Source organism: Mesoplodon mirus, assembly GCF_964341445.2.
Source record: "Mesoplodon mirus genome assembly, chromosome: 17".
Lineage (NCBI taxonomy): Eukaryota > Metazoa > Chordata > Mammalia > Artiodactyla > Ziphiidae > Mesoplodon > Mesoplodon mirus.
This window is the reverse complement of record NC_138993.1, coordinates 76,659,819-76,680,953: the sequence shown is the minus strand read 5'-3', so window position 1 is coordinate 76,680,953 and position 21,135 is coordinate 76,659,819. Positions and strand designations below refer to the sequence as shown.

The following is a 21,135-nucleotide window of genomic DNA, read 5'->3' as shown; positions in this document are numbered from 1 at the left end:
ATATAAAAGCCCTTACACTCCACTATGCGATGTGACTGAATCAGGGGAACTAATAAACGTGTGGGAACTGGTTCAAGAGCTGCAAAAGCAAGAGAGACGCTGTTCTCATTTTTGCCAATACACTTAAAGCACACAAGGAGGCGACAACTGTAAGTATGAGAATGTTACGCTATAGACAGGATGTACTAACTGCTGGGTTCCTGAAACGTGCCACGGTGAAAAATGTCATTTATGGATTTGATGGTGAGCCAGGAGGCTTGTAAAGGAAGATTATTTATCAGCCTAAATAGAAATCCATGGGCCTCCTAGTTTCAACATAACATATTTTTGTAAAACAACTGAAAAAAACTGATAGTCTTTCAGTAAAACAACAAAGGAATATTCTCCAGCCAGGTTTATAAATAAGTTGCCTATTTCTATAACAAAGTTCTAGAGAGTAGATAGATTTAACAAGCTCTCTCCAAGATCATTTTAGTATTTTTAAAGGTACCACAGCACATTTTCTCTGAATTGGTTAGGCTGGAAAAACCGTTTAACAGCAGAACTACCAGAGACTGCTCCCTCACTTTATTTAAAATCCTCTAAAAGGGGCCGAGACACAGATGAGTGTGTTCACGGATGTTCCAGCCCACTCAAGATCTGTGTTTCCCAAACTCTGTACTAAACACAAAGTTTTGTGCTTCCAAGAGATAACTGGGGTTCTGCAACACGTAATTTTGGAAAATTCTGAATGCTGTAGCCACTTCCTGGAGATTCACAGTGCACATTTAGCATGCTTAAGATTTTCAGTAAAAATACCCATTTAACTTGAATTCAGCATTTCCTAAACTTGTCTGAGTGCTGAACTTTTTCCCCCACTATCATCAATATTAACATTTTGCAGTTTTCTCGTTAACAGTTAGAGGAGTGCTGGACTGGCCTATAATCCCGCTGTGTCAGTGAATACACACACACACACACACACACACACACACACACACACGAGTGCTGGGTGGCTTTGTTGTTGTTCACGATGGGGATGAATACAATGAAATAATCATCATTAGCGCCGACCCAGCTGCCAACGCCCGCTGACAAGGATGCGGCAGTTCCACACTGCCACCAGAAGGGGCCGCTCTGTGCCCTCAGCTGGAGAGGGAGCAGGTGCTGGGGGCCATGAACTCACTCAGATGTGTGATCCAGAAGCTGGAGACACGCTCAGAACCCTGTCCCCTAAAACAGTCACAGGTCGCCAGAGAACTGTGGACCTTAGGTTGAGAAACACAGATGCATGCAGCACTCCCACCTCCTGGGCAGAGGACCTGCCCAGGCAGCAAGGAGAGGGCCTCAACCCAAGGTGCCGTCATGGTGGTCAGACTGCCACCTGGTGCCTCATCAGATGGCCTGCAGCTCTTAACCCAGGGCGCACGTGGTGCGTCTGCCCCTGCGAGGGGATTGGCCTGCACTGAGAGTCTAAAAACAGGGTAGGTCTGTCAGAAGAGAACATCTGCTTATCTAGCCAGCGGCCCAGCACATTGGTAGCAAAATTCACTGACTTCTTAAACTCGTAATCTTTCTAAAATCTGCATCTAATTATACTCAACAGAAACTGAAGTAACTTTCAGAATGAAACAAAATGTTACATTTTCAAAAAAATCTACTTAGTAAAATCTCTCTGAAAGGCCACTTTGTTATTTATGGCTATGATAAGCTTCTAATTCATTTTTCTTAAAAAACAAAAACAAAAACACGAGGACCCTCTTTAGAGAGGGATGTGCATTTGTTTATCGTTTGCACCTTGTCCTGGCCCCATACCTGCCACAGGTACTTGTTTTCCTTTCATTCTGCTTTTCCTAGTCAGCTGGACATGCACTTTACCAAACAAAAATTAAAAACTGACCTCAGTGTCGGTAAGAAACATTCAAGTCGGGGCTTTTTTCCGTTTATGCATACGTCCCCACCCCCATCAAAAAAGAGAGAACTCTTTTTCTGAAGACAAACGTCCCAGTAATTGAAAACTTGTTTTAAAAAACATCCGAGGGGAACAGATGAAATAAAAATATACAAAGAGTCACCTTGCATCGTCCAGAACACACTTAACCTAAGAAAGTGCAAGCTTTGCCATCAAGGCAGATAAAAGGTGTTCTACTGCCCGGCCTTCCTGGGGAAGAGGTTACATTCAAACAGCAAGCGTCAAACTGCAAACTCTGCTACTCCCTCCGCCCCACATAACAAATATTAAAAGCCACAGGCTAGCAAATGCAAAATTTATTTCAACTGTACATAACAGATGTCTTTTTTTATATATATAAAACAAACACTTCATTGCCATATGCAACCACAAACAATAGGCATACTGTACAGTACAATGCAACATTCAGGTATACATCCCACTGAGTCTCAAACGGCAGTCACCCAATGAAAATGGCTTTCCCGTTCACAAATAAGAAGCACAATATATAGATTTTTTTCAAGGTCTTATACCACTATATACAAATCACTGTGTTTTCGCAATTTTATGCAAAACACATAATTAATATAGCTTATATACTTGTGGCAAGTGTCAATTCAATGGGAACACCGTTTAGGCCATTTGCAAAAGCGCCTTGTAATGGCTTAAACCTACCTCTAGTTCAGATTCTTCACCCTTTTGTTATAATACTAACTGTACACATAGATATTACAGAATTGCATAAATGTAAGGTACTATTTCAGCGTGACTAAAGTTCCACAAAAGTAGAAGCACTGGCCTTGGGATGCCGCATCACTACTGCCACGTGAGAACTGTTCTCAAGCCAGTGGCACTAATACTTCCAACCAGGTCACAAGAGCTAATGGTGCCAGACATCAGAACAAGTCCAAACAAACAAACAGCCAGGCTGTTATTCTGCAGTGGTCTTAGCATCAACAAAGAGTCATCATCAAAATGGCTTTAACTGGCACAAAAAGGACTGAGGAGAAAATGTCAGAACTCTGGTGTACAGAACATCAACGGAAATGTCTCATCAGGACAACCCAGATGACACCTGGTGTTACAGAGAAACCCAAGTGCAGGAGCGGTGGTGCACACAGCACGTGACACGACAACCCAAACTCACTGAGGCGTGGTCGAGGCGTGTAGGCCAACACTCGTTATCACAGTCTCCAAGCAAACAAAAGACCCTCTACTGTGAGTATCAGAAAAGCTGCGATGTATTACTTGATGTGATATAAAGTAAAACAAAACGCTTCTAAATTCATTGCATGACATTAAGTATGTGAACCCTGGAGTTATCCTATTTCTCCCACAATCCCATTTGCTATCTGGCTGAATGTACACAAACCCGTCTCTACCACGGGCGAGTACTGGGCTCCGACTAATAGTAAAGACTGCTCCTCAACTTTCTTATTCATACTAATTGATACAAAAACATGAAACCTCCAGATGGCGTAAGTAGTTCAGTAGCTACCTGGGAACAGACAGACGTCTGGATGTCCTGGTTTTCCTAACCACCTCCCTGCACGCAATTCTGAGGGTGCCGGCTCCCTAAACAATTGGGGGGGCCCTCCTGCCGGGAGGGATGGAGGGCACCTCGGGCTGTGGGCAGTGGGACCAGCCCCCCGACACAGGGCGGAGCACAGCAGAGCCGCGCTGTGCAGACAAGGTCAGAACACGGAGCACACGGTTTTGGCGGGGGAGGCGTGGCGGGAGCGGAGGGTCCCGGCCGCCCTGAAGGGGAGAGAATGTTCCTCCCACTTACTACGGCAGCTCGTTTGCTGAAGCTGGTTTCAAGGAGTCCTTAACATACCACCTCCGGTCCCACTTGAACACCAAGCCAGGCGTGCGCGGGAGGGACCCGCTCTCCTCTCCGGTGTGGACCGGGTGTGGACCGAGTGCGGCCACCGAACGCAACGGGGCGCATTCGGTTCTTTCTGAAGCAGAAATCAGCCTGAGGGAGGGCAGTGAGGTCTCCTTACAACGACTCCCAGGAACGCGGGGGGCCCCTCCAAATCTGAGACGTTCTTGCAAGTGAGTTACGTGGCAACTCAGCATGTTTTCGGGCGACTCATAACCCCGTTAGGATCAAGAGTGAGGGTGACGTTCCACCGGGTGCCGTCATGGGAGTCTCACGGCAGCTGTTGCTGAAAAGAAGCCACGCGCCCGTCACGGGCAGTGAGCTCAGACGTGGATGCCGGGAGCACCGCCTGCTTGGGTCGGCACACCGACCGGCCCGACACAGCCTGACCCACGCGCTCGGGGCTGGGCTTTAACCCTTCGCTGCGGCGGCACAGGCTCGCCACGTGCCTCTCAGGAGAAACTCCTCCAACTAAGGGAAGTCTGGCGTGGCGGCGCGTGGGGGCCCGGCCCGCGGAGAAGCGGGGCTGCGGAGCCGGCCGCCTATGGTGTGCGGACTCGCCGCTCGCGCTCCCGCCCGGCCGGGCCCCCGCGCGCCGCCACGCCGACAGAGGCTCCTCGCGGCGCCCGGGGCCCCGGGGCAGCCTGGCACTCGGCCGTCTGATCTGGACTCGGCGCTCTCGAGGCACGGGTCTTCTTCTTATCTCTCCACAGCTACTGGGTCGCCGTGTCCAGTACACACACAAAATTACATCCCTGTACGGAAGGCCAGAGTCTCCTCCGTGTCGCTGGCACTTAGATCACAAACCTGTGTGGTTTCAGTATAAAATACAAAAGTGTTCGTACGGCTGTATCTAAAAAGAAACGAGACAGTTGCTACACTGAGAATAAAAAACCAAACCGTCTGGAGACAGAAAGCCACCACTGCCCGCTGAGAAAGGACCCTCGGTTGCGGCTGTGTGGGCACCGTCTCCTTCAACAGTCAGTAACTTGCGTGGATACTCCAAATGGCAATTAAACCGCCACAAAGTACAACGGGAAATATCAGAAACGCTCCCAAAAGTTGTTAAAATATCACATAAAAGAGACAAGAAACAGCAAGAAAACATCTAAGAAAAGCAGGCTGCGGTACAACAAGCATTGTTAAGAAAAGCTCAGAAGTGCATTAGTTCTGGTGAGAGATATATGAGCAACAGCTCTTACGAGATGTAGAACCCATCCTGTAACTATGGGCTGTCCATACACTGTCATAGTCAGAGTCTTCCGAGAGGTCTGAAGGCTCCAAACGAGAAAGGCTGCTGCGACGACCCAGGGAGTCTAGACTTGACTGGTCGTCATCAGCCAAGACGTGATTATGCATCAGGTCAGTGCCTTGCCATGCTAAGACGGGGCGGGGTGGGAGTGGGACGACAGGGGGTGGGGGGACAGGCAGAGGTGGGTGAGCAGGAGGACGGCAGGAAGAGCCACAACCAAAAACATGGAAACAAAAGCAAAAGGTGACGGGAAGAGAAGGGAAAGAGAAAATACTGTTAAAAAACGGCAACAATGTTCATTTCTCCTTATTTATGGCTGGGTTTTATTTACGAACTTATTAATTAGCACAACCCTTAGAATAAAACCAGACCAACTATTATTTAAACAAACCTAGGTCACAAGTCTGTGTCCAAATTGTTCCTTTTTAAAGCTACTGCTATAAAGCCCTCACGAAATCTTTTACAAGTTAAGCCCATGTTCACAAGAAAATTCTAAAGACATCTGACAAGTAACCAATTCTGCTACACATTCGATTAACAAACGGTCTCATTTGGGACACTTGTGAAAGGAACCGTTTATGTGTTTAATGCGGATACACTGAATGCAAAATACTTTCCAAGGATTTCTGATGGACTTCTTCCACTATCTCTTCGCCAGACTCTAAATCACCAGAAGCCATCTTAACAATGGGGGTTGAAACTTACCTTGTCACACTGCAGTGACTGAGAAAACTTCAGACGGAGGACAGGGTTACACAGGCCCCTTCCCCCTCGCTCCCACCCCAGGGCGCTCACCCCCACTCAGCCAGGGGAATGGACACAGCAGGGAGACACGTCTGCTCAAACGCCATCAACGTGGACGCAGACCCTCCCACTGCCATGAAGGGAGACGTGAACAGGGAACGCCCCTGTGTCACAAGAAGGACGGCAGAAGGAAGTGGGCACAAACTGGGAGGAGAGGAGTGGGTCCATGCATGAGTGGCTGGCGATGTGAGCGGTGACGCTGGCCAGGCGGCCGCGAGTGGGACGCGCAGGCTGGAACGGGCCCGCGGAGGGGCCGGAGGACACACACGCTTGATGGCTCCGTCCCGTTCCTGCTCTGGGCAAAGTTAAACCCATTCCCAGACCAAAACGAGAGCGAGCAGTGGGCTCGGGTGGTTTTCTTCGACTACATCCCCGTGGTCCTTGGGGAGGAAATCAATACTAAAGATGTCTGGATGATGAAGGCTTCTTGGCATCCAAACGTTTACTGAACAGAACTGAGCTTCAGGTGAGATATGTCGTCCCAACTGTTCTTACTATGCATTTAACATGGACAGAGCTGCTCTGGGGTCAGATGCACCTGACCCCATCTCTAGATTCCTAGGTACACTACCTGTCCAGCATAAAGGATCCATTTCCCCATCCTACCTGTTCCTGAGAACGTTCAGTTTAAGGTCATCTATGACTGTAAGACCTCTGAGGTCCCAGAGTGGTTAGCGCATAGTATCCGTGAAAAACAAAAACCACTGTATTGTCCAGTGCTTTTCTTGCATAGCAGAAGTGGAAACACCTAACAGAGGCAACGTGATGAGACCTGCACACACCAGGGCCACAGCAGAGCAGGGCCCTGTCTCCTGGATGAGGCAACGCAGCTCACACAAAAGCTCACACAAAACTCACATCACCTGGTCCATTCACCTGAGATGGCCTGGTTAAAATTTTATTTCAAATAGTTGAAGTGGACGTGAATAATTTTTTTAAAATCTCAAATTCAAAACCCAAAAAACAATGGCCACATATAGCCTATTACCTAAAAATACAATCTCTTATCAAATATAGGAAACTGTAATATCGTAACTGCTCCGTCACCTGCAGGCCCTTCCGTTCCTCTCCTGCTCTGCTGACTAGTCACTACAAACAGGCGTCTTCACCAGACGGAGGACGGACCAGAAGTCCTAACGTCATAGGTGGGACACGTAAAATACTAGCCATAAAGAAGTTTCTAGATCATCTGCAGATTTAGCCGGGGTTAATCCCGTTGGCCCTGTCCTCATACCTGTAGTGATCTTTAACAAAAGCTCAAGCAGTTGAAAATTCCTCTGTCCACCTTTTCTTTCTCTCCCCATCATTGGTTTACACCAGACGCGACACTGAGTTGAACCACCACATTGCAGGTGGTGCCAATGAAGTGAGTTGAGCAATTGGCCAAAAGTCAAGGTGGAAAGGAAACCAAAAACACAAAATCTAACAGAAACCAGTTTTCATGCCAGAAGTAATATACGTCATCCAGTTCGAAAGAAAGGGAGGGAGGGGGAGGGAAGCTCAGCCCCTTTTCTCCTGGACAAACCACAACAAGACTACATCTGCTGCAACCAGCCTGCACTCCACTCTCAAATGCTGGGGAAGTTTCAAAAAAAAAACAGAACCCATCTTTTCAGTGTTCACACAACAGATTAAGATTTTTTTCACATCAGACATTATGCATAAGATGCAGGTAAACTCAGTGGTACTGAAATCTACCCGATAAACTCACTGGTGTCTACTTCAAAAAAATTTTAAGTGCAATCATTTTTAAAGGGGGGGGGAGGGCTAAAGGAACTCTTGCTCTAGGCTTATATTTTTGACAACAATTCTAAGAAGCACCCCCCCCAAATTCCACTACCACACCCGTAGTTTAAACAGCTTAAACAACTGAGCTGAGCGAGTCCCCCGCTGTCTTCCAACCCGAGAGAGCTTTATCAACTCTGGCAGCGCCCTACACTTCCAGGTTTCCCAGCGGAACCTTCTCCAGAAACCAGTTGTTTTACTGACAGCTCAGATGCCTTCCCTTGACTGAGGGACGCCGGGCCAGGCCCCGGAAGCGCCCTCACCGGGAACCATGCCCACGAGCCTGCCCAGGGCCCACAGCTGTGTCCTTCAGGTCGTGATTTTAAAAAGCAAAACAAACCACCACAGTCCCAGCGGGTTCCCACAACACTTACTTGAGTTGAGCGTCTGCCGCGTCTTGGCGCTGGTGCAGTAAGCCTCGATGACCTTCAGAATCTGGGCATCCTCCTCCAGCGCAGCCGTGCCTGCAAGGGACACACGACCCGTCACAACCCAGAAGTAACAAGTACAGTTAACCGGACGAACACAAATCATCAACTCAGCCAACAACGGTGACAACTAACAATCCCTCCTTTTCTTTTCTCGCCAGATAAATGTTCTGATATTCACAAGACAGTTATGTTCAGAAGGATTTTTATTTTTTCCTAAGTATTTTTTTTACCTGCAACATATCTGGCAAAGGGCTAATATCCTAAATATACATATAAGTTGTCTTACTAACCCACAAGAAAGATAGTATCCCCCATCCTGAAAATGAAAAAAGGCAAGAAATAGGAACAAATAATTCACAACAGTCAGAAAGAAAAAATGTTCCTTCTCACCAAGAAAAGAAGTGAAAATTAAAACTAAATATCATGTTTTCACATGTCAGCCTGACAAAAATCAGAATGCCCGAGAATTCTCAGTGTGGATGCGGATATCGGAAAGGACAAGTTCCCTCCATCCTCATCTGGGAGGGGGGGAGTGAAGACAGGTATGACCCCCTGGCAAGGCCATTTGACCCTACTTATCAAAGGCTGTAAAGGGAGCATCTCCTCTGACCCGTTCCTACTACAGAGTTAATCTAGGACGCTCCAGAGCTCTCCCGTAAACTGGGCTCCAGACCCGGCTTCCTCTGCACTCAGAGGCCACATGCGTGGAGCATGCAGCCAGCAGAGCAAGAGCACCTAAAGGTCCTGGTACCGGGCACAGACCCTCGCACCCAGCATAATTCATACCATCATGTGGTTCAACTCTGCTTTCTGCTTTTCTAGATTTTTCTGCATCTTCTAAGATATTACTTAGAATATATTTTAAAAGGCTCAACTACTCTAACAAAAAAATGTGGGAAGAATGGAAGACTGAACTATTCATAAGCTGCATCAAAAAGCCTGCACGCCGTCGTGTGATATAGACACACACAAGGCGGGCCGCATGCTCGCTGCTAAGAGTCAGCGTCAGCACAGAGAGCTGAGGGGCGGCTGAAAAGCCGACTTAATTTCCGCTAACTGGGACCGGTCGTTAACAGGTTTCCGTAAGAACAACGTTTAACTAGTCTCGCTCGAGGTAACGCCCGCAGGCAGGCCAGGTCACTCCCCTCTGCCAACAGGAGGGCGACTGCACGAGTGATGCTGCCTGTCCCGCTGATGCAAGCAGACCATCTTCAGACACGGGTCAGCACGCTCGCGGCACGCAGAGCGCAGCGCCCACGCACAGAAGAAGGCGCCCGGCAAGCGCTGGGGGTGAAAGCCCACCAGGCCTGGGTCAGAGCTGCACATGCGGAGCTGGTGTCCAGCCCCGGCCGGACCCTGTGCACAGGTGGACCCTCCGCATGGGGGCGCTCGGCCTCCCCTGCTCCATCAGGAGTCCCGCAGGTGCGCCCACCATCTGAGGAAGTGACCAAGCGACCATAGGACAGCAGGATGAGCGGGGCTGCGGCAGGGGATGTCAGGTGGCCCGGGCGGAGGGAGCTCACCCGGGAGCAGCCTCCAGGCCATCCCTGAGCCCACTTCCCCAGGGGTCACCATGACCCTCGCCAAGGACGGGGGGGGGGCCCACTTGCAGCCACTGCACCAAGCCGCCTCCTCCTTGGGGTGACGCCGGCTACTCGGCTCCAGTCTAAAAGCCTTCTTCTGGAAGTGAATCCCCAAAGGCTCCCAAATGGGTGTGGGCAAAAGGAGCAAAGGTCCGGAAAGTCACAGAGCCTCGTGGCAGTTCTCGGGGCGGGGGGAGCTGCAGAGGCGGCCCCGCAGAGCCCCTCCCACCTGCCGCGCCGGGTCGCTCTCGCCACGCATCCACGCGGGAGGCCGAGGACCTGGAGCTGCCGTCCACGCCGCTCATGGCATCTCAGGAGTCCTCACGGAGCATGGGGGCCCTCCGAGCACAGGGTCGGTCCCACAGCGGAAACCCGCAGCCGCCGCCCAAGGCAGGGTGACCCCGGGTCGAGGGGCCCCGCACAGAGGCCCACCCAGGGGAGGCCGGGCGGGTCCCACGGACCCGCACCTCCCCCGCTCGTGGGGCCTGTTGCTCCCCCGCTCCAGCTACGTCCTTTAGAGGGGACCCTCGGCTGGGCCCTGGCTTCCACGTGCGGCCCTGGAAAGCCCGGAGCCTCCCCGCCCGCCCGCCGAGAGCCCCGCGTCCTCGCAGGTACTCACTTTTCCTCAGCGCAAACTCCTCGTCCGAAGGCTTCCGCTCAGGCTTGCGCTTGGGGAGCAGCTTTTTCATGGTCTTGGGACTCTTGCTGAGATCCTAGGGAAGCAAAGGGGGAAAGGCTGACAAACCCCAAAGGGAGGAACTTCGGCCGGTCCGCGAGGAGGGCCACTGTGAAGGTGTGAAGCAGTCAACACTCCGGCACCGCAGGGGCCCCCTGCTCCCCTCGAACTCTGATCGTTCTTTGCCAGCTGCTGAGCATCATCTACAGTCAACAGGGCGCAGACTCTGGTAAGAACCCTCGTGTCACCTGGATCCAGTGGCACCGGGACAACAGCCAGGCCTGGCTCGGAAGGGCCAGCTGGCCGAGGCCTGCACAGGGAGCTGCGCGCTGCTAATTCTGGGGCAGCCCCCCTGCTGCAGCCAACCAGCAAGAGACGGGGAACTAAGGCTACTGTTAAAAGAAAGGCAAGTAAACACAACTCCTTCGGCAAAGCGTCTGAAGCCTCAAGGGAGAAGAAAAGGGTCTAAGAGCAGCCCACGGGCTCGAGGGCAGAGGCGTGCAGAAGACAGGGCCCCGGCTGCAGAGCGTCCCCACCGCCCGGAGCTACGTTCACCGCCTCAGGGTCTACCCCCTCCCTGCAACACCGCGCCCAAAACCCCCCGCGAAGGGGAACGTGGAAGACAGAGCAGGCCCACGCCCAACGCGGTGGGCAAGGTTTCGACTGTCAAGCGTATACTGAATTTTCATGTCAGAAAAGGCTAACTTCGGCATCATTTAAATTATGTAAACCGCTGGTGAACCTTACGATGAGAATCCAAGACTCGGAACGTGACTCGTGCTATGGGATGGATCAGACTGAAAAGCAGAGAGAACAGAGCCTGAGTTTTAAAGGTGTCTCTTCAAAATCTTCCCCGTGAGAATGAAAATTTAAAAGCTCCTGAAAATGCAGCAGAAATCAGTCCCTACAGAAGTGAATCCAGCATGTGCCCTGTGGCTTCCCTAGTCCTGGGGAACGGAGGTGGAGCCGGGCAGAGCGCCCGCTCGGCAGTGCTCTGTGCGGCCTTCCGTCTGTGACCACTGCCCACCGGGCGGTCTGCGTGCTCAGCACACGGACGTGCTCACGGCCACACCCCTCCACGCCTGCCTCTCCCTCCTCCGCCCCACCCTCCCTCCCCAGCAATGAGATCAGCAGGGCTCGCCCACACGCCTGCAACACAGACATCAGCACTCTTCCAGGAGTTGCCAGGGCGAAGAACGCTCCGACCTGGGCACAGGGACACCCGCAAGGTACAGGTCACAAAAACCAGAATTCATTAACAGAAACATAAAGGATTAATTATAACTTACGCTGTACTCTTCTATAGATCTTAGAACACCTAGGGCTGCCAGCAAGCACGGAGGGGGTGTCTGCTCCAGGGCCTCTGCAAATGCAGCCTCGTGGACACGCAAAGGCTCACACCACGCTCACAGCCAGGCCACGCCCGCCACACTCACAGCCACGCCTACGGTAACCAAACTCCACTCACACTCATCATTTCCCACAATCTCCAGCGTCCTCAAGGGCACATATTCCTGGACCCTACTTCTCGAGTCCCTTCCCTTTCTCATCGGGCGGGGAGGCAACAGCAGACACGTGCAAACGCTGTCCGAGGGGAGGAGAGCGGGTGCGCTGTGACCACGCCACCAGGAGCGCGGCCCTCACCCCCCTTCCCCGTAAACGTTCCCTCTGCCTTACACAGGTGACCTGACGCAGGGTTCCCGGGCAAGAGCTCAGGCCTGACAAGGGTCACACGGTGTGGCAGAGCAGCACGCACACAGCGAGACCCATCACAACCAAGTTCAAAGTTCTTTCAGCGAGAGGCCGGGAGGCCCACGTGAAGCCTCCCAGCTCCGTGGCCTCCAGGCAAAGGGAACGGAGGCCGCGTGGGCACAGAAACAGCTCCTCCGTGACGGGCACAGAGAGGGCCCTGCCACGAGGGTCTCCCCAGGGCTCCCAGGACCACAGGAAGGAGGAACAGAACAAAGGCGGACCCTTCACAGTTCTGAAGAAGCCGATCTGCTTTATGTCACAGACAGAAACACGGGATGGTCCACATTTCTGAACTCCCTGGACTGAAGCAGGGAACGGCCGAAGTAACACGCCCAGCCGTCAAGTCGGGGCTCACCTCCTTGTAGCAGAGAGCAGCTGAGGGCCGGAGAGGGGGTGCGGGTCGCAGGCAGCTCAGGCTCCAGGGCTTGGGGGTCTTCGGAGGCTCCAGGGGCCCCCAGTTGATGGTGGTGTGTGGAGTGCCGTGGTGCGAGGGGTGAGGCAGCGTGTGGTAGGCGGGCGTCAGCGGCACGGGCTTGCTGTCCGCATGCTTGCTGGACGGGGTGACCGAGTGGGAGGGGAGCTGTGCGGGGAACAGGGCGGGAGAGAGCAGAGACACCGTTCAGTGTCAGGGGGCCCTGAGCAAACACAGCCGGCCCGCCAAGACACCCCCGCTGCAGCAGCCCCAGCTTGTGCGCAGTGCCCTGGGCTCTCCAGATGCTCAGTCTCTGGGCCACTCGGGTGAGCGGGGAGCCGCCGTCCCGCGTGCTGCTCCAGGCCGCGGCTGAGCGGGGGTCAGGAAGCAGCGGGGCGCTGGGGGATCAGACCCAGAAATTCCATCCACCACCTTTAACTGCCATGGAGTCACGTTTGCAAAAAGGTATTTCATTTAGTACAGATACCAGAACTGTATGACAGAACGGGCATTCCCTGCACTGGGAATGTGATTATGGGGAGGGTAATGATTACCTCCCCAGCTGTATTACTCACTGCCTGGTGATTCAGGGGTGGCCAAAACTAGGGCCTGATCCCTGTTTTTGTTTAAAAAAAAAAAAAGTGCTCCTGGGACACAGTCAGGCCTATTTCTGTCAGTGGCTGCTTTTGTATTACAAAAGCAAACTATAATTGTAACAGAGATCATATTGCCTAAAAACCCCCCAAATATTTACTGTCTGTCTTGTATTAGAAAAATTTTGCCAATCCCTGGGATAAAACATTTTCTCAGAAAAATCAGCTTTAATCAAAACAAAGTTATATAAATCTAATTTCTCAGAAGGGCCTTATTAATGCGGTTTATATTCCTAGAAAACCCAAAAGTATTCCATCACACTGACAATTAAATAAGAAAATGTTAAATAAAATAAATAACATTCAAAAATTAGCTAATGACCTCAAATTAGCTGAAAACAATACAGTATATGCTTAACAGGAGAAAGAGCTGAGTGGTTCTGTGAGCTGCAAACCTGAATGAGACCATCATTCGAAAGAACTGAACAATATCTGAAAAACAGGCTTAAAGGGAAGCCCAGGCTGTAGCTGAGGCTGGTGTCCAAGGACAGAAGCAGTGGACTCTGCAGTGACCACACACCTGTCCTGCGTGTGTGTGTGTGTGTGTGTTGTACGCGTTATACAACCACTACAAAATAATTTTTTCAAACTAAATAATTCACAAAAGGAGAAAATTACGCAAAACATCCCTTCTAGCAATGTCACGGTAAACTAACATTTGGTTTTATTTCTCCTTGCTTGTAAAAGTCAAGAGAGGTAGCTTTATGCTAAAGTTAGAGTATTATTCAAGCTGGACACAGCAATCACAGGGAGAACACAGACACCCCCAGAGAGAACCTCCGTAAGAAGAGCACACAACAGTTGACAACCCTGCTGTGGGGCACAGCGCCCTCCACTATGTGACAAGAAAAGGAACGAGAGCGGCCAGCGTCCCGATACACAGCACAGTATTACTTGATGTGACTTTATAAAGGTTAGTTTCAGGCTGTTACAGACAATCAGCGAGATGGCACTTCCCTTTTCCTTATAAACACACACGTGGGGCTTCCCTGGTGGCGCAGTGGTTGAGAGTATGCCTGCCGATGCAGGGGACACGGGTTCGTGCCCCGGTCCGGGAAGATCCCACATTCCGCGGAGCGGCTGGGCCCGTGAGCCATGGCCGCTGAGCCTGCGCGTCCGGAGCTTGTGCTCCGCAGTGGGAGAGGCCACAACAGTGAGAGGCCCGCGTACCGCAAAACAAACAAACAAACAAACACACACGTGGACGCACCTATGTCCTTGGGATAAATTTAGTCCCGTGAAAGCTAAGCATCTTTAGTATTTTATAAAAGTATGGAAAAGTTATAAATGGTGGAGCCATTCAAAATGAAACATTAGCTGAAGCAAACGAGCAGTTTTAACCCCCAAACTGTTGAGAACTGGCCTCAGACATTGCACCTGTGACCAGCACGCTGCGCCATGGCCACTGTCCCTGAGCTAAAACTTAACCCCAAGGATGGCGACCACAGGTGGTAGAAAACTCCCAGGAAAGATGGTCAGAGCCTGGCAAGGACGGCAAGAAGAACCCAGCAGCCAGAAATGCTGTGAGACCCTGGTCATCTGTAAGAAGGGTGCCTGGTTCTTCACTATTGCCTGGTAAAGATGGTGAATGTTCAGATCATTCAATACCAGTATCTTAAGCATGAAACACCAGTAAAGAGAAGTTTTAAACACTGACACTTTGGTGCTGGTATATTTTGAAATGTTTAAGCATCTAAAAACTTAAAGAGCTATTGAGCTTTTCTAAACGTAGAAGATACAGATTTCTTACAATCAAAACAATGAGTCAAAACTTACACTTTAATGCCTTCAACATGAATCTGGTCCTTTTCGTCATCGTAAGTATTCACTGTTTGTTTTTTTGATGAAACATAATAAATGCAATTAAAATGCTCAGAAAAGCCCTCTGTGGACCAGTGGTTCTCAGGCTTTTGGTTGGAACCAACTTAGGTTACACGACCCACTCTGAGCAAGGCAGCTTCCTAGCCAGGGGCCATGAACTGTGTGTGCGCGTGTGTGTGCGTGCGCAGCTTCCTAGCCAGGGGCCATGAACTCCGTGTGTGTGCGCGTGTGCGCGTGTGTGTGCACGCACAGCTTCCTAGCCAGGGGCCATGAACTCCGTGTGTGTGCGCGTGTGCGCGTGTGTGTGCACGCACAGCTTCCTAGCCAGGGGCCATGAACTCTGTGTGTGTGCGTGTGCGCGCGTGTGTGTGCGCGCACAGCTTCCTAGCCAGGAGCCATGAACTCTGTGTGTGTGCGTGTGTGCGCGTGTGCGCACACACAGCTTCCTAGCCAGGAGCCATGAACTCTGTGTGTGTGCGCGCAGCTTTCTAGCCAGGGGCCATGAACTCTGTGTGTGTGCGCACACGCAGCTTCCTAGCCAGGAGCCATGAACTCTGTGTGTGCGCACACGCAGCTTCCTAGCCAGGAGCCATGAACTCTGTGTGTGTGCGCGCGCACGTGTGTGCGCGCGTGCAGCTTCCTAGCCAGGGGCCATGAACTCTGTGTGTGCGCACACGCAGCTTCCTAGCCAAGAGCCATGAACTCTGTGTGTGTGCGCGCGCACGTGCGTGTGCGCGTGCAGCTTCCTAGCCAGGGGCCATGAACTCTGTGTGTGTGCGCGCGCACGTGTGTGTGCGCACACGCAGCTTCCTAGCCAGGGGCCATGAACTCTGTGTGTGCGCGCACGCAGCTTCCTAGCCAGGGGCCATGAACTCTGTGTGTGTGTGTGTGTGTGTGTGCGCGCACGCGCATGTAGCACTTCGCCGTCCGCTGGCAATGAGCAAGTGCTTTGCAGAGAAACACAAGGCACGTGTTGTGCTTTCCTGACCCAGAGGCTGACTAGGCCTTAAAGCACTTGATCACTAGCTGGCAACTGAACCCAAGGCTGACCCCGGAGTCTGGAGGCAGGAGAGGGACGGGGGCCCTTACGGTGTGAGACGGCACAGAGTGAGGCTTAATGGTGGGGTTTCCTGCAGAGGTGACCTTCGTCTGCTTCTGCAGATGGTCCACCCACTCGTGGAGGTCCTGCTGGTTGCTGCAGGACACTAAGATCCGCTCAATCATGCTCCCTGGAAGAGAGAAACACAGCTGAAACGGGGAGCAGGTGGAACACACACACATGCACACGCGCACCCCCGAGGAGGGCCAACAGCGCTGAGGTGTCAGCCCCCTGGAAGGGTCGGCAAGGGCCTGCACACAGAGGGCCAGCTGCCTGGTCACCCGGACAGAGGGCATCCACAGAGTCTGTGCCTATCACCTGATATTTCAAATGCATTTCTATGATTTTCACTGTCCTCAAGCTTTGTGATTGTCATTCCTGTCGTTGGTAGCTTTCCCTAAAAAAGACCCCCCCCCAAAAAAAAACAATTAGTGCTTTTCTAGTAAAGAAGATACCATTAATAAAGTAAATATTAAATGATTTTAGAAGTGGCAGAGGAACTGTGTCTGTAAAGCAAAAATGCTCTTTTGTTTGTACCAAATGCATGTGTAATACGAACCTCTATCTCAAACAAGAAATCGTAATACTATAATCGAGAAATGAGCCAGCAAAAAGGTACAGGGCAGTAAACCAGAAACAAAATAAATTTCACCTCATGGGTTACTCTAAACATAAACAGCAGGACACAAAAACATTACACATCATGATAAAAAAAACTAGAGTCTACAGTGGCTATCTTAAATGATGTTTTTATGCAAAGGAAGCACAGATTTGCCTTAAAGAAATGCAGAGGAAGTTCCACATCTGAAGGCAAAGTAAGAAGGAAATTGGAGCAAGAGGAGCTGTACGGCAGTTGTGCGCGGTCGTCACCAGACAGGAAGTCAAGAGCTGTGCTGAGCGCTGCACAAAATGCAGAAAACAGCAGCCAGCCCATCCGCTCTGACAACAGAGGGGAGCGGGAACGTCCACGGAGAGAGGCCAGAAATGGGCCAGCAGGGACCAGCACAAATAACAGACACACCACGGGATGCGGTGGCCAAGCAAGTCCTCAGGGAAAGTCTCTCCCTGAGGACTGGGGCCAAGCCGCTCCGAGAAGCAGGACTCTCAGTGGGTGGCAGCGGGAGTCCTGCCCTGCAGGGGGCGCCAGCAGTACCACAGCCCACAGGGCTCCTGACATCTACAGGGCGGAGGCCAGGGGTGACGCCAAGCATCCCACAGGGCACGAGGCGGTTTTCCCAGCCCTCGGCTCCCGAGACAGGGATCATCCAGTCCACGGGCCACCAGGGCTCAGCAGGCGGGACAGCAGGTAGCACTGGGACAGCCGCGGTTAGATGCAGACACTGCAGACGCCCTTCCAAGAGCCCTAAGGCACAGGGGTGACCAACAGCTCTGAGAACTCTCCAGGAAACAGAGCTGCAGGGCTGCACTCGACGCAGCAGCAACCCCGGAGGACAGGACGTGCTCACTGTTGCTGGATGTAGCACTTTTTAACATCCCTCAAAGCCAGAAATGAACACTGACAGTACGTGGACCGTGGGTCACAGCACTTGGAGAGAAACCCCCCAGGAACCCGTGCACAGGGCGGGAGAACAGTGCTCTGCTGGTGGCATGTCAATGCCAACACCCTAGGGGCCTAAGCCTGCCCCAGACGGCAACCTCAGCTCCCGCAGGTCAAAGCAGGGCCCCGACTCAGCCTCTTGGGTGTAAAGCACGAAGCTGGAGAACACTGATGGCAAAGGACCAAGGTCGCTTAAAGCGGGAGCCGCCAGTCTGGGGGAACCTGAGTAGGTGCTCCCCCAGCCAGACATCAGTCAGCAGCAGGCTTACAAATTAAGAGGTATTATTTTTCTAGGTTTGCCCGTGTATAGCTGCTTTCTCAATTTTAAAGTGCTCCTTTTGGAGTGTGTGATGACACTCCTCTTTGGGTGGCAAAGCTTTCTGTGCAGGTACAAACAAGCCATGGACACTCTGGACTCAGGACCCACTAGAGCTCTTGTCAGGGACAAAACAAACAATGTGCTACGTATGCAGAAACGCAGCTCAGAGAAAACAAAGGACGACTTCTGTTGAAACAGCATCTGGTGACTAGCCAGGCCTTGAAAAATTGATGGGAAAGGCAGAAGCTTCTGTAACTACACAGAGAGAAGGCAGTAAACCTTGCTAGAAGCTCCTATGAGACAGACAGAAAAAGCATAAAGCACTTAATACCACATGTGAAATCAGCACACAAAAAAGAAAACATTTCCCCTTGCGTGTTCTTCTTAAATCAGCTCTCATATTGTCTCAAAGAAAATCAGAAAAATGATCAACAATAGAAAGGCTAAACGATCGTCCACTACCACGTACACCACCCAACGTGTGCCCATGACCCACCTCGGCCACGGGTCCCCCTCCAGCTAGCCCGCTGCTGTGCCCACCGTGTACCAGCCACCAGGAAAGAAGCAGGACACGACTTGGTGGCGACGGGCTGGCACCGCACCTCAGCAGTCTGTGTCCTGGGGGGCAGCTCCACAAATTTTAGTCTCCTCCTTTTTTTGCTTTGGATTAACACAAGCATCCTAATTTGCGCAGTCACGTCGAAACGCACAGACAGGACTTGTGTGTATGTATTTGAATGTAACACTATGCATACAACATTACACGCAGCCCACAAACAGATGCATGTAGTACTGAACACAAAACTCAAAACAAGCCTGGAAGTGATTCTCAGATCCACAATAAACAATTAAATATAAATGTAAAATGTGTTTTACCTGGTATATAAAACCACTCATCCTAGGGCTGGCGGACAACATTAGCAAAATATTTGGGAACAGCAGAAGATAGCGTTCATTCTTTTCCTAAATGTAACAGAGCAAATTCAAATAATTGTTTTAAAAACACATATTTTACAGTTGTGAGAATATTTATAGTAGGCCTTATGAAATATTATATCATACTTCCTGTTTACATATTTCTCTCTACCAAATTTAATGAGCTACATTAATTGGAAACAAGATTGTGATAAATTCTTAGACTCACAAGTAGCCCACGTTAACATCTGCTTATAAAATCTGATTAAGGAGTTTAGCTCTGCCATTAACTCTTAATTAGTAAAATCTTCTTTCTGTGGTTGAGAGAAAATGGAGGAAAAGAACCTGTAAGCTTTTAGGGGCAGTGGGTGACCAGGTGGGCCCTTCAGGCTGAAGGAGGGTGGGATAAAATGGGGAGATGGATTTAGTCCACCGGTAGACGCTGGCACTAACCTAAACTCCAACACGTCAACTCAGTGTGTCCACCCACCCCGTAAACTTTACCCAATCCACATGAAAGACCTAAAAGCAGTTTATGTATTAAAATTCATTTGCTTCAATAGGTAAGAAAAGCCCCACAAAGACCACAGTGAAGGACAAACGTTCCCAAGAATCTAAAAGGAGACACGGAAAGAGAACCGCAGGCAGCACCTCCACGCGCCGCCATCGACACACCGCTCACACAAGTGAAGGAACGCCGGGAAGCCGTGTCCCAGGCAGGCGCCTCCCAAACCGGCCACGTGCAGGGGCCCTAGGAAAGCCGTGCTGGGGATGGCGCTCGCGCGCTGCGGTACCTCGCTCCCAGCGCACTGAATCAGGACCTGGGACATGTAAATGACGCTGCCCAGGGTCTTGATGTCGTCCCCCTCCCAGCTCCGGATGGCTTCCGTCAGGATCTGCAGCTCCAGCTCCTTCCTTTTCCGTACTTCCTGGCACTGCGCCTGGGAAGCACAGAACACTGTTAGGAGAAACGGGACTCCTGTGACCTTAGGTTTGGGCCATACTGCTTTGCATCTTACTTCTTAAGACAGATCACCTGGTGAACAATTTGCTTACTTCACAAGTATGGAATCAAGTCAAGAGAGACAAAACACGCAACAGCTCTAGAACGAGAGACACTGTTTTAGAAAAATACAGCCATTCCTGACACTTTTAGAAGAAAAAACGTGGACTGGGCAAGAAAAATATTTTCTGCTTTTACTAGCGAGTGAAACAGAGAAGACTGAGAAGAGGGGAAGAGTAAGTTCCACGTGTGCTGTAAGTAAGACACGTACTCCAGAAACTCAGGTCAGTAAGACGGCACGACAACAGATACAAAAACCCCAACAGCATTCCATTTCACACTCAGTCACTGAAGACACTGTGGGATGAGGTTAAAAACATGTTCTGAATCACTATAAGTAGCTATAGCATTATGTGGTGCCTTTTTAAAATTTTAAACAATGATCATTTCATTTTCCTGGTGTCCACAGTCCAGTAAAGCCTGAGAGTTTACCAGCCATGGCATAACTACTATATATTTATTTTTATTTCATCAGAGTAAATCCAAATTATACTTCATAAGTAATTTTCTGCATTCGTTTGCCATAATAATGTCTGACGGGGAAAAACAACGTAATATGCTTCATCACTTACTGAAAGGTTTTTGAAGGCAGTCATGGATTTTTGAATATCTTGTCTATCTGGATGATAATCCTTTGAATAAAAGAAGCACACTATTAGCTTTCATAATGAAAAGTTTTTTCTTAGAAAGGCACTCTGTAGACTGGCTCGGACCTTCCCTATACTTTTCAACCTGTAACCTGTCCTATTCTTCACAGCATTAAAGTGCCATTTCTTAGTCCTTGAGGGGATCATGGAGCAGAGTGATGTGGACTCTGTCCTGGGGAGGGAGGCCGGCACACGGCCACGCCCAGCCCTTACAGGCCTCCACAGAGGACAGAGGCGGACAGCTGTGAGGCAGACTGGACAGCCTGCCCTTTGGGGAATGGTTCCCTACGGCCTAACCAAGCCAGTAACCTGAACTGAAATTTCTCCCAGGCCCACAGGCTGGTGTCTGAACACAGTATAAATACGTATCATTAACTAATTTTTCTACCGTTATTACTCTGTAACTCATGCACTTCACACACTGTTAAGTGCACGTTCCTGATACGACACCTCAATGCTATGAGTGTCTTCTAGCGACGGGAAAGTCCCCCATCAGCAGCAGCGGGTGGGAGAGGAACTGAGGGAGCAGACACTTCTCTACAGCTGGGAT

General features: G+C 50.7%; 1 protein-coding gene across 3 annotated transcripts in view; it reads right to left on the bottom strand.

Annotated features, from left to right (window-relative positions):
• The window catches only part of ARHGEF7 (Rho guanine nucleotide exchange factor 7), a 132,330-nt gene that overhangs the window by 6,668 nt on the left and 104,527 nt on the right, over nt 1-21,135 (bottom strand). Inside the window, exons 11-19 of one of the 3 annotated variants that reach the window (XM_082602482.1) lie at nt 20,511-20,570; nt 19,670-19,816; nt 18,837-18,923; nt 16,402-16,480; nt 16,074-16,213; nt 12,454-12,678; nt 10,290-10,383; nt 8,031-8,120; nt 5,018-5,194 (exon numbers count right to left, since the gene is read on the bottom strand). In XM_082602482.1, coding sequence (XP_082458608.1) covers nt 5,018-5,194; nt 8,031-8,120; nt 10,290-10,383; nt 12,454-12,678; nt 16,074-16,213; nt 16,402-16,480; nt 18,837-18,923; nt 19,670-19,816; nt 20,511-20,570 — 1,099 coding nt within the window. Of the gene's footprint in view, nt 1-4,401; nt 4,669-5,017; nt 5,195-8,030; nt 8,121-10,289; nt 10,384-12,453; nt 12,679-16,073; nt 16,214-16,401; nt 16,481-18,836; nt 18,924-19,669; nt 19,817-20,510; nt 20,571-21,135 lie in introns of those variants that run through there. The other 2 variants (XM_082602481.1, XM_082602480.1) reach the window with 2 other exon arrangements.